We start from the raw sequence: 13,354 nt of genomic DNA on the forward strand, positions 1-13,354 counted from the left end.
CAGAGCTTGATGGCTGCAGTGCAGCAGCCTAAGCTGGTTCCCACTGACCCCATGCTCCACCAGGTTATGCAGGGTCTGGTCCAGTGGTCCAGGAATCTTCCAGGGGGGTGGCGGATGAGGCATGCAGGGATGGGACTTCCCACCCCTGCTGGGCTTGAGTAGTGGCTGTGACCAAGCGCAGCCTCACTTGCTCTGTGCAGCCGCAGCCTAGATGGGCAGTGCTGAGCCCAGCACTCTGTGCCCAGAGCCATACAGCTGCTATGGGGGGCTTCGGGGCTGCAGGTGTCTGCCAACTGCTACCACTGCTGAGTGAGCCAAGTGGGGTAAGCTAGGGGCCAGACCCTGCACAGCCTGGCAGAGCGCAGGGTCAGTGAGAACTGGTCTCCGCCTGCTGCACTGTAGCTGCCGAGCTCTGCCCTGCTCCAGCCGCCTGGCTCCACTGTGGTGTGTGTCTGGGTCCTGAGGGCACAGGCACCAGGCAGGGGATATGCTGCAGATGAGTGGGGGGCTGGGTGGAGGTTCAACTGCAGGTCAGTGGGAGGGGTGAACACCAGCCTGCCACCCCCCTGCAGGCATCACAGCCCGAGTCCAGCCCAGGCATTTGAAGCACAGTCAGTATGGGAGGCACCACAACTGTTGGGTGCTCCAGGGCTGTGGCTCTGGCTCTGCCCAGCAGAAGCAGCGGGCAGAAGCACTGTCCCCAGCCCCACTGTATCCCAGCATCCTTGCCCTGACTCAGGAGGTCTCACTGCATCCTGGGATATTCAACTTAGGTAGAATAGCTAGTCTGGAATGGCCACACCTTAATGGAATAGGAGCAAAATTAGGCGGACCAGAGAAAATCCTGCCCTGGGGTGGCATAACTTTAAGATGAATAATAAGTGTTTTAAGCCACTTAAACGATGATAAGGTACAGCCAATCCAGGGTTAGAGCTTCAGAAGCCACTTGAACTTACTGTGTAATAAGGCCCTCAGTCAGCATCAAATGACCAAAAGAAAAAGAGTTTTAATGCATTTGGTTAAATTACTGTAACTAAGAAAAGCATATTGGTTTCTGCTGTTTGTAGAATCAGTGAAGTTTTTCTAAGAGTAGTCACCAGTGCTGCACTTCATACATGGTTTTGGAAATTTAGTGTTAGCTTTTTTGTGCAATCTTTTCTTGAAAAATAAAATTAAAGTAAGCCTATGTGGTTTTTTGAGGCAGATGCACTCCTATTTACTATGTGTCCACGTTTTCTGAGACCTGCTGGCATCAGTAACATGGGCTGTATTTCTGGAAGGGCCTAATGATTTTGGGAGACTGGTTTTGGGTAGACACCTGGATGGACACCCACCACTCTCCTTAAATCAGGCCACTTGACAGTGTTTCAGCCTGGGGATGAAGTTTTGAGAATCCAAACACTTCTGTAAGCCATGGAAAATGTCATCGGCAACATGCAAGTTTGTCTGCCTGCATGGCTTTTGGAAAGGAACTAAGGAGGAATAAACTGCAACTTTTAAAATATAGTGTTTATTTTTGTCATATACATTTTTTATTACAAAAGTTCTTACACAAATCAAAGGTTTTTCTTTAAAAAATAACCCAGGGTCAGACCCTCAGCTGATCAGTGGCCATAGGGATGTCAACAGAGAAACATCACTTGGTAGCTGCCAAGGGTCTGGCATGTGCTGTGAGTGACAGAAAGCGAGATGGGTAAGAAACAGCCAGCAGGAACTCCCCTGAAGAGAAGGGCCCAGTCCCTCAGCTGGTGTAAAGCCAGTGAAGCCAATGGGTTGATCCCAGTTCACATCAGCTGAGGATCTGGTGAAAGGTAAAAAGTATGAAAGAGCAAACTCTGCAACTGACATACTGCAGCAGGCAGCAAAAGTTTCATACTACCCCACTACTCTTCCTAAATTGTAACAGTATCAGGGAGGCACACTGCAAGGCCTTCACACAGAAGGTGACCGACTTCCAAACACAGATGTCACACCTGGATTTTATATAGGCAATCTGCATCTGAACCCAGGCTCAGGGCAGAGGATTTTTCACTCACTTTGAAGATACAGCACTAGACATGGTTTGTTTCCCAGTTTCCCTTTTTCTAGTCACTATGATCTACCAGCTGAACCATCTGCCCTCATTTCATCCTTGCAAAAGCACTTTGGGATCCATCTGTGTCAGGACATTGATACATTGACTTAAGAAATCTCAAGAAATTCTAGAAAATAGGGTGGACAACGTCGCATCTGTACTAGCTGGTAGCAATATTGGCTGAAGGGGGACCAGTCATGGAATCACTTTCCTGACTACCGTGATCAATTCCCTATAGTGGATGACTCCTAATGATTAAGAGGGCCTAATTTTATTCTGATTGCTCCTCTTTGTTCACTACCATGTTAGCATCAGTCCAGATCTGGTCATCTCCAGTGTTAGGACTCAGCTAACATCTAGACATAGGTACATCAGAAAGGCCAAGAACAAATCTTATGCTACAATTCAGAACTGTTATAAGCAGTTATTCCCTGTAGATAAACCAGATCACACAGGACACAACTTCAGTTTCTAAAATCTTACACTCTTGTCACAAATACAGGTGACTGTTGACAAAGCAGCTCTGCAATATGAGGGTCTCAAACTGTATTTTTTAAATTTAGAAAATACAAATAGTCAAATAAAAATCCTGCCTACTTTTTTGTTGTCTGGTTTCTGTCCTGCATTGCCACGGGCTTCAAATCAATTCAAGACTTTAAGAAGCAGCAAACAGCTTTCATTCTTGTCCTCATGATCAAGTCTTTCTTTCTGTGCTGGGGAACAGTTCCGGTTCTTTAGAGGGAAAAAACAGTTTACTCCAAACTTCATCATGAGGCTGCTGAGGAGACAGTAGGCCAGACCCATCAAACAGCTACACATTGGCATTACTGAGCTTTATCCAGGGCAACTGATCTGCCTGGCAATTGCCACAGGCGTCATCTCACGGGTCAAATAGAAAAGAAGAGCTGATGGAAAGGTCTCCCTGCTGTTCCTGATAGGAATGCACTATGAGCTCCATCAGCAGCCAAATTGTTGAGTGATAAAAACAAGGAGGTTAAAATGAAGAGCACAGAGCAAAATCCTCTTCCTCCTCCCACAGAATAAGCTTCCTGGCCTGGTCTCTAAAAAAGACACTTGAGAAAACCCTCATGGGAATCAAAGAATAGTACAGAAGATGCTCCCATTGTTGTGGCACCCCCCATCCACCCTCGCCACAATCCTAGTTGTCATGGTTGTAACGCGCTGGCTGTTTGTTGCTCTTGAGACTCCTCGGGCCGTTACTTCAATGTGAGGTCGTGCTGGAGGGTTCTCCAGAGTCCATGCAATGTCAGACCTGGCGGGGACAGAAAAACATCTCACAAGTGTTCATTACCTGGGATGCAGTCAGGAAATATGGAGGAGTTCTGTGTTCAGTCAGTAGCAGACCTCCATTTACCACCCCCCCAGAGACAGCTGTCTTATGAATTTGACTATTTCTAGAGAAAAATTGTCAAAACATTTCATTTCAACTAAAGCACAAACTTAGAAAACTACCTGATCAAGTGTATGCAAATTTCACCATCTGTACTTTGTTACATTTAAGCAGCAAGACAAAAATGCAAGGAATGTTGGGATTTCAGTGGTGTTTCAAACTTTGACAAAAAGGGAAGCCGAGGGATGTGAATTCAAAACTGTTTTTGCAATTTTGTTTGCTATTTTTGGACAGTTCTTACCGGTGCATGCCAGCATCAGGGATGGGATGGCATAGGGGGAAGGTAAGCTGTGGCAGGGAATCAATCTACAGTAACCCAGGCTAAACTTGTTACATGGAAGAACAGGTCTGTCCGGGGGTGAAATAAAAGCTGCTGAGGGTTTAATAGTAGCTGTTGACTGAGATTCTATTTATACTACAAAGGCCTTCCCAATATAACTGTACTGGCCAAAAGCCCTAGGGGGGATCCACTATATATACTTGCAAAAGGAGCTCTGCCAACAAAACCTTGCAGTGTAGATTTGGCCTTGGGAGATCTTAATGAACAAATACCTGGAATAGTCCCAATCCCATCAAATTTCCACCTTCCACCAAATGCTTGTTTTCTTTTGCCTTGAAACAATGGAAAGCAACAGACCTAGCCTCTGAGGACTCTAATTCACACAGGCTCACTGGTCTGACAAGTAGCAGCTCAGAGTGAAATACCTGTAGTACTGGATCTCTCTTAGGGCTTTGTGCTGTAGCCCATCAGAGATAAACCATCAGATACCTCAGTCTGTAATGTCTCTCCAAAGCTTACAGGATACCATAATGAGCAGTGGCTAATTGGAACTGGCCTGTTTCAGATCATGATCAGGAGAGCAATCTGGAACTCCAGAGTCCTTTTGGAGGACTCTGTCAAAAGCCTCAGCCTTTCCAAGTGAATCTGTAGTGGTGTTATGACCGTGATGGTCTAGGAAATATGGGAGAAGCGATTTTTTTTGGTGTTATCTTTCATTGGATCAACTGTATAGTTGGGAGAGGTGTTGGACATCTCCCTAATATCTCGCCCAAGTATCAGAATGAGAGCCATCTAACATCAGTTTCTCAGTCACTTCCCACTGTGGCAGTGTGTCCTGGGGTTTCTCAGACACAAGACTTGTCTCACAATTCCCTGCATGTCAAGCTGATCTAGCAATCCCATGGTAGTGCTACTGCTGTCATAGACAGATACTCAAGACAGACCCCTGGAAACTGCCAGGGTGAGAAATGCACATACTTTTGCTCATGTGACCAGAGATTTTTGCTCATTCAGGGTAACAAAAGTGATACAGCTCCTGGGATTGGCAATGGAGAAACCTGTTCCTAGCATTTAAGGAACTCCCTGCTCACAACATGGCACCCACAGGGAACCAACAGTTCCACCCTGTATTTCTTGACCACTCTCAGATACCCTTGCTCTGAAATGTGCATCTCCCCCCTGCAGTTCTCACTCACAGACCACAGAAAACAAAGTAGTACCTATATCTGGCAATGTGCTAGCCCTCCCTATGATCAGATTTCTCTTGGGGAGAGCCAGTGGAAGAGTGCCTGGTTTCCTAGCATGGGAACAAGAATGTCAGGCCTCTCATTTGGCTGTCCTATCCCCAATGGAGAGGGTGGCTTCCCAGGCAAGAGAACCAATTAGATTTGCCTCTCTTTCCATTACCCAGACTTCTTTGCAAAGGTTCCTTGCTCCAATTAGTGCTGCAAGTTGATCCTACAATCTCTGAGATGTTTTGTGTCTGCAAATAGCTGCCTCAACAAGATAAGACATAGGGAAATGAAACAGGCTCATGGTTTTCTGGAGGTCCCCAGAACAGGGAGGGGTTGCTCTGGGCTGTAGGCTCATTCTAACCACTATGTCAGTGGCTTACTTTCTCTTGAAGGTGAGAAGTTTGTTGTTCTGAACAATGCAATCTTCTGCATTTGACACCTGCTGCAAAATGGTTTTTTTGGACTTTCCTTGGTAAATCAGGTTATCCTGCACCAGACCCTTGGTTTGGTCAAGTATCAAGATCCCATAATCCTGCAATGCCTGGATCCTGTTCTTGGTTACCTGGGGAAAAGGAAAAGAAAATCCCAATGAGAGAACAACGATGGTGGACTGTGTGGCTTGGGGCATATTTGAATGAGCTAACTGCTGCAGTTGTCTCTGGCACATTGTCTCTGGCCTCTTGTCAGCATGAAATAAAATCCTCATGATTGTTTAGCATCTGCAGCTCTGATTCAACAAAGCACTGAAGCATGTACTTGACATTAAGCCTAAACACAAGCATCTTCCTGGACTGGGTAAAAATGACAAAGGGGCTTAGATGAGTGGATGAACCACAGGTCAGTGGCCCCAACAGAACCAGTCCAGCTAAGCAAAGCTGCACTATTTTAAATCTTTTGGTCTTGTCTACATTATGGAGCCTGTTGCTGTAGTTGTGCAGGTGCGGTGCAACTGGGACAGTAGTGTTCCCTGTTGGAGACATGGAGTACGGCAGTGGGAGTTTTTCTGCCTGTATAGTTAAGCCACCTCCCCAAACAACTGGAGCCAAAGCCAGTAGGAGCCCTTTTTGGCTGATGTAACTGCTTCTGCACCAGGGGGTTTCCTGGCCTGGTTGCATCAATTTGGAGTTGTAATACCTTGACATTGCTATGGCAGAAGAAAGCTCTAGCATAGACTTAGGCCTCAGCTAAACAGTTCTGCACTACACAAGACAGTCACTCCTTCCACACACTCACTGTTGCTTCTCGTTCATTAAAGCAGTTTGAAGGTAGGTTTAAACATCACCACTCTCAACAGACCCAAGCCTGTCTGTGCCCTAGCACCCCTTGCCTGCTTCAGAAATCAGTCCCAGGACTCGTGTGAGCAGTAGCTCCCATTGCTGTCACTCTTCTTGCACATGACTAGATAAACTGCTTACCTGTTCTCAGGCTCCTCTTGGATGGGTAAAGGATCCCAGCCAGTGCATGAATGAGAAACAGGAGCAGCAAGTAGGCCTGGGGTTTCCATAAGTGTCTCCCACTGGACCTCTGCTGTCTGAATTCTCACCAGCTTCTTCAGGGTGAGCAGGGGGCTGGGGAGTCCTGGCACTGGGGTCTTCATAAGTCTTATTTAACTTTTTAAACTATTTTCCTGATCAGAATGTTTTTCAAAGGGTTTTTTGCTCATGGGTAGAACCAAGACAGTAACCACCTGAATAGCCTAACTGTGAGGCTTGCTGCATCCTTATTTCTGGGGCCTTTTGAAGAGTGTGATGGCTATATCCCATCAATAATGAGAGTGAAGATTACTTTGATCCTCAAAATAACATTGGCAACTGTCCAGGAGCTGGCAGGGCCTTTCCATCTAATTTGCAAAAAAATGTCAAAACAAATGCTGCTCCTCCTGCTTTAATACAATGATACAGGCTGCAGTGGCTGGAAGTCTCATCACACAATGCTACACTGTGGTCCATGTACCCTGGTTGTCCAGGCTGACACAGAACAATGCATGTTAAGGTCTACAGCTGCCTTCAGGCATATAAATGTAGTGAAGGCAAGTGCTAACCATATATTAGAGCTCCTTGGGCTGCATTTGGCTTCTGGTAGGGCTGGTGGCTCCCTGGACTAGACACACTAAAAGCAGCAGAAACACTAGCTCAGGGATAGGCAACCCCTGGCACAGGTGCCAGAGTATAGCACGTGATGACATTTTGCTTGGCATTTCAGCGTCAGGTTGGATGGCGGGGAAGGGGCTGGGGCAGCGCTGCCACAGGGATCGGGTCCCTCATAGCTCCCCTGCTGTCTGCCCTGGTGCACCAACATCTTGCAAGGTGAGGCTGCGGGTATTTTTAAAAACATTGTCGACCCCTGCACTAGCTAATGAAAGTAGGAAGGTGAGAAGGAAGCTGCTCTTTGCCAAAGGCAAGCAAAGTGCTGCCCACCTCAGTCACTATTGACTGGAACTGCTCTTTCATGGAAAAAGGGCTTCTTACTGAAGAAATAACTGCATGTCACATCCTAGGAATTATCACAGTACTAGCTCCTAGGGGGGAAAGCCAGAAATGTTTTTGCACTAATGTAAAAGTCAGTAATGGAATGACAAATGAGTTACTAATTACTAAGTGTGGCCTAGTAGACAGAGCACTGACCTGGGACTCAGGAGACTTAGTTTCACCTCTGGTCTGCTAGGTGAGCTCTGGTGAGCCACATACTTGTTCTGTGCCTCAGTTCCCACATGGGAATAACAGGCCTGACTTCCTTTCCGAGTAGGGTGGCCATCATAGAGGACACTCCAGTTTTCTGCTACTCTGTCCTCTATTGGTATGAAACCCAACGCCTATATGTCCTCTATTTTTCTCTTCAAGAGAAAAATAGAGGGCATAAAGGCATCGGGTTTCGTACCAATAGAGGACAGAGGACAACCAGACTGTCCTCTATGATGGCCATCCTATTTCTGAGGCAGTTTGGGATCTATGGTACTATTACAACCATATGGCAGCCCAGAGATTCAGGAAACAATCTCCTAGGTGCATGTCTCTTAACTGGTATCTATACTGGGCATGAGCAACGCCAGCTGTAGGTTTGATAAATCACAACCAAAGGGATGGGAAATGTCTAATGCTGTAGTTTCTCTTGGATTATCTCAGTGATGTCACAAGGGACATCAGAAGAGCCTGCCAACTTCAGGCCATTCCTGTGAGAGGGACACTTGCTGTTTTCCCTGCTCTGGCATGACTTCAGTTGGCATCTGTGGGTGTGTTTACATGTGCTCTGGGGTGGAGATGAGGAGGGAGGGCTTTCATTACAGCAGCTCCAAGAGCCACTTTAATTACGGCACCCTCAGCATCATGTGTATTCAGAATGGTGGTGAGGATGCTTTATCTAAAGCTCATTCCACAAGCTTTAGTTAAAGTGCCCCAATGCCATTTTGAAGCACGAGGATGACAAATACGTAACACGGAGGCTGCTGGAGCATGCTAATTAGCGCACTTAAGTGATTAATGGAGTCTGCTCCAACGCATGCATCAAAGCAGACATCTGCCACGTGTACACGTGCCCTGTGAAATGAGTAGCCCATCCCCCACATTGGTTTGAACACACACCTTCATGTCCGCTGTCTGTAACAACTTGAGGCCACACCCAAGATTGCCTATGATGTCATTTTCAACAATGACCCCGTCCCCCTTGCAGGCGATGCCATGGCTGCTGTTGTCATATATCCCATTGCCACGGAGCTCCACCCTGCACTCTGTTTCCACAAGGATGCCCCCGAGGCTGTTGCAGGAGATGCTGTTGTTCGCTATTCGGGTGAGCTGGGTGCTCTGAAAGACCGTGACTCCACTGTCCTGGTTGGCATGGATGGCATTGGCAATGATGTTCAGTGCTTCACTGCTCTTGATGTACAGCCCAGCAGCTGCAAGAAAAGGTACAAACCAAGTCCATGGCTTTCAGAAACAGATTTGCCTGGCAGCCAAATCTGAGCTTCAACCAGGCAATGCTACCTTCATCTCAGGACATCCTGAATGAGCAAGGAAGGGCTTCACGGTTGCCCTAATACCTCCCAACAGAGCCGGTAGCTCTACCCTACCCATACCTCACAGGCCTAGGAAGCCTGGGCCAGGTCAGTCTTTGCATAGGCAGGGCTGGGTCAGTAGGTGGCACTTTTCAGGATCCTGTGACCACTGTAGGAGCTTCATTATGGTGGAAAGTGTACCCGGGAGCCTTCGACCACACACAGGATTTTCTCACTCCTCCCTACTCAGCTCTTACATAGCACTTTGATGTGTAGATTGCAGAACTTAGGTTCATTATTCCCCTGTTGCAGATGGAGGCACACAGAAGTGAAGTGACATGCCCCAACTCATCCAACATGACAGTAGCAGAGCTGGGAACAGAACCCAGCTCTCACATCCCACACTAGTGCTCTATTCACTTGGCCATGACGCTTCTTGGCACAGAAAACTGTCGGGCAGTACCACTAGAAGCTGGTGCAGCCACCTGGCAACCCACCCCACAGGCTGAAGAAAGAAGGATCGAATTCTGCTCAGCCTATACTGCTGCAATGCTAATAACACCAGTGCCACTGCCCCAGTGCATGGGTGCTCAACATTTTGGCTCCATGGGCCACATGAGTGGTCAGGCCAGGCTAGATCAGAATTTGGAGCCTGGTACTCCCCCTCCCTGCCCTATGTACCAGGATTGATTCTGAAGGAACAGCACCACCCCCTCTCCATCCCATGCACCCCAGAATTTGATCTTGAGGGCCCAGCACCATCCCCTCCAGGCCTCCCACACAGGGATTGGGTGCTGGGGCCCAGCACTGTCCCCACCCAACCCTGTGCACTGGGAGAGGGCACCCTATTCAGCATGCAGGGCCTGGAGCTCTCCATGGAGCCAGAAATTTGGCAGCAGGGAAGTGACACCATTGCTGCCTCGCCACCAAATTTCCAGACCTGTGGGGGGCCCTGTGGATGACACGGCACCACAAGCTGGATCTGGCCTGTGGACCAGGTGTTGAGCACCCCTGTCCTAGTGTAATACCAAGCCAGATTTAGCCCACGAAGCATCTGCTGTCTGATCTTCTGGGATGGGAGGCATTACATGCGTGAAAGATAAGGCTGCAGCAGGGGAATAAAACACACTGACATTGGTGACACGTTAATGCTTTTACAGTTACAACCTTTGAATTTTCCCTCCTTGCTGTGTAGGAAGCAAGAGTCACAGAAGGGAAGAGAAGGGCTTGGGACGTGTAGTCCTTCCTCTGGGCATCCTCACTGGCAACTAGAAATGTATTAAACTCAGGGGTTAAGGTTCATAAGGAACTGTGTGGCCTTTTCCTTCTCTTCCCTTTTCATTGCTTTGTGCCCTTGGCTCTGTTTTCCCCTCAGGGTAAGTTTGTAACTCCCACTGAAGTCTACATCCTATGTGCTAGGGAGGAGCACCCTGATCTTAAGTTCTGGGTTTGAACAGACACAATGATGCCCTCTACACTCAGTCTAAAGGGTGATCAGGTTTGTCTTTTCTGTGTTCCTCACAGTCTGGCAATCCCACTGGCCTCCCCAACTACACTGCAACACAGAGGAGCTGCAAGGTAGCGCTTTTACCCACTTACGATGCCCTTTGTAAGTTATTCAGCTGACGTCTGGAGCCAGAGCAAAAGGTGTGCCAGCCACCCCTTCCTTTCCCACACTCCACCCTTTCAGGGGAGTATCAGAGCTCGACACAGAGTGGTTGAAATGGGTACATGTCCAGGGATGAAGCCTGGTAGATGTCACAAAATGGCTGCAGAATTGGGCAACATCCAGCCATTCCAGTTTGGAGTTTGAACCTGTCTTTTCTGTATGGTGGACCAGAGTGCTACAGCCATTTGCCATCACTCTCTTCCATCTTACCTGGACTGTTTTGTGAAGGACCATGAACAAGTTTGACCTAGTACACGAACTGGGGTAAAAAGCAATGGATTGCATCACATCTTTGCTTTTGTGGAATGTCATGAGCACTTATTTGGCCTCTGGTCTGTGCCTCTAGCATAGTAGAGACAGGTCTAGCATCAGAGCCCACCATACTCACCTCCATTGTGGTTGATGCTGTTTGACTCTACCAGTGCCACACTGATGAGCCGTCGGGAGGCAAAGCGCTCATCCTCACTGTCCAGGTCATTCTCCCAGATGGCAGCTTCCCCCTCATCGTTGAAGCTCTCATTGCCTCCTTGGTTGGCAAGATAGTCACTGGCATCATCTTTGCGGCAAAACACTGCCACCCCATAGATGCTGTTGTGCCCAATTTGGTTGTTGGTGATGTGAGGGAGACTGGATGCCATTATCCACACACCACAGCCCTTGTTGCCTGCAGAATGAAAGCAACCCCACGGTCATGACCTGCACTGTAGCACAACCCACAAACCCCAGTCAAGACTGGGGCCCCATTGCACTGGGCACTGCATAGACTTACTGTCCCTGTCCTGAAGAGTTTACCATGTACACTTGTACTACAGAGCCAAGGAGGATTCGGGGGAAGCTGATGCCAACTGGACTGGAACTCAGAAGTGATGGCTCCCATGCCGGGACCTCCTGCCAGTATGTGGGATGACCGTGGGCAGCCATGGGCTATCCCTAGAGCTGAATTAAGGCCCTCTCCTTCTGCCACCACTTCTTTGCTACATGTGTTCAGGCCCTGGGGCTTCCCTGCAACATGTGCATCTTTGAGGCCAGATTTTTAGAAGAGAGTTTGGTGCCTGCTCCCACTAATTTCAGTGCTCTCACTGTCTAGCCTGACAGGGTCAACTAGGGCTTCCAACGGCTCTCCTAATACCAACAGCGATAACTCCCTTTTGCCTTAGTGCAGATGTGCTGTCACAAGTGTTCTGTAATCCACATCCTAATGATCTCTGGGCATTGCCCTGGCTGGGGTATGCCCTAGGACAGTAGAGCTACCCAGCTGCTCCCACCTAGGGTCATCCATGCCATCTCCTGCCTTGTACCAACTCTGTTCCTTCCACACAGATATTTATGCATGTGCAAAGATGTCTCCCACTGGCCTTTATGCAAGGGCTTCCTTACATGTTCTGAAGACACAGGTGATTTATTCCTGCCCCCCCCCCAACCACCCCCTGCCGAAACATTGCTCCCCTCCGTTCCCCTCATTATACACGGTCAAGCTAATGGGGTGGGGGCGAGTCCCTTTGTAAATCAAGTAATACCAAACCAATGGCAGTAGAAAGACACAATAAAATATACTGCTGTAATAACCTTGCAGGGATGCAGCCAAGATGGGAGAGGACACACCTCAGTGGTGCTTCTCTCACTTGGTGATTTGCTGCTACCTTTGAACAGACACACATCCTGAAAGGGAGGCTTCCAAAGGCAGGACCAACCAGCACAGATATTTAAGTCCCCGGCTCCAGCACACAATCTCTGCCTTCTCCTCACTACAGTGGGCTACGACGTGGAACATGCACATTGGCAGATTGTGAGGAAGGCGTAGGCACTACCTCACTGTAGTTGCTTTTACAAGGGATGATCCAGTGGCCCTGGAGGAGCACTGCCAAGCCTAAGGGCAATGCCATGTGGTGCAAAGGGCCCCTGCTGATGCTCTAGATGCTTCATGGCCAGAGTCAGGAGCCCCAACAGTTCAGTAAAAGGAGGATTTGGGAGCAACTCTGGATGTTGAGACCCACAACAAAAAGGGTACCTCCCCTTGCAGACCTGATCACCAGCGCAGTCTCACATTTCTTTGCAGCATCTAATTTTAGAGGGACTAAGATAACTAAATCAGAACCTGAATTTCTAACCTAAGTATTTGGGAGCTGGAGGCAGTGAATTTGGAGTCTTCTTCACACATGACCTTAGCCTTGTGGTTAATGCACTGCATTAGGGCTGTGGAGATCTGGGTTTTTGTTTCCAGCTCTCTGGGTAAGCCACTAGATCATGACGTGTCTCAGTTCCCCACTGGAGAACTGGCCCAGAAAGGGTCTCAGAGAGCTGGGGGCAGATAATGACAGTGAGGATGGCCCCACATGCTCCCCAAGTTTGCCCTAAGCCAGGGTCCAGGTCCAGGCTGGCTATGGCTGCAGAGAAAGTTGAAACTATGTTGCTGCCAAGGTCTCTGCATCTTCTTCACAGTCTGCTGTATGGGCCCGCAGCACAATACGCAACCCTGGAAAAACAAGGGGAGCATGTGGGAAGCTGATGAGCTGAGACGGGGATGGGTTGTGGAATTGGCAGCGGGCCAAAGTGCACAAGGAACAAAGCTGAATGATAGCTGCTGCTCCTACATTGCAGAGGTCAGACCCAAAGTGCCTCTTGTTAAGAGATACTCAGTATACATGCAGGTGAAGCACCTTTGGTGTGGCTTAACTTTTGCCAGCACCTGTGAGACCT

General features: G+C 48.3%; 1 protein-coding gene across 2 annotated transcripts in view; it reads right to left on the minus strand.

Annotated features, from left to right (window-relative positions):
- Positions 1-1,488: 1,488 nt before the first annotated feature.
- Positions 1,489-13,354, minus strand: part of FBXO10 (F-box protein 10) — a 71,435-nt gene continuing 59,569 nt past the window's right edge. The window contains exons 8-11 of one of the 2 annotated variants that reach the window (XM_019516808.1): positions 11,046-11,321; positions 8,579-8,889; positions 5,381-5,562; positions 1,489-3,347 (exon numbers count right to left, since the gene is read on the minus strand). In XM_019516808.1, coding sequence (XP_019372353.1) covers positions 3,170-3,347; positions 5,381-5,562; positions 8,579-8,889; positions 11,046-11,321 — 947 coding nt within the window. In that variant the 3' untranslated portion in view covers positions 1,489-3,169. Of the gene's footprint in view, positions 3,348-5,380; positions 5,563-7,417; positions 7,519-8,578; positions 8,890-11,045; positions 11,322-13,354 lie in introns of those variants that run through there. The other variant, XR_002097230.1, reaches the window with a different exon arrangement.

Source organism: Gavialis gangeticus, unplaced genomic scaffold, assembly GCF_001723915.1.
Source record: "Gavialis gangeticus isolate Ggan-Ray unplaced genomic scaffold, GavGan_comp1, whole genome shotgun sequence".
Lineage (NCBI taxonomy): Eukaryota > Metazoa > Chordata > Crocodylia > Gavialidae > Gavialis > Gavialis gangeticus.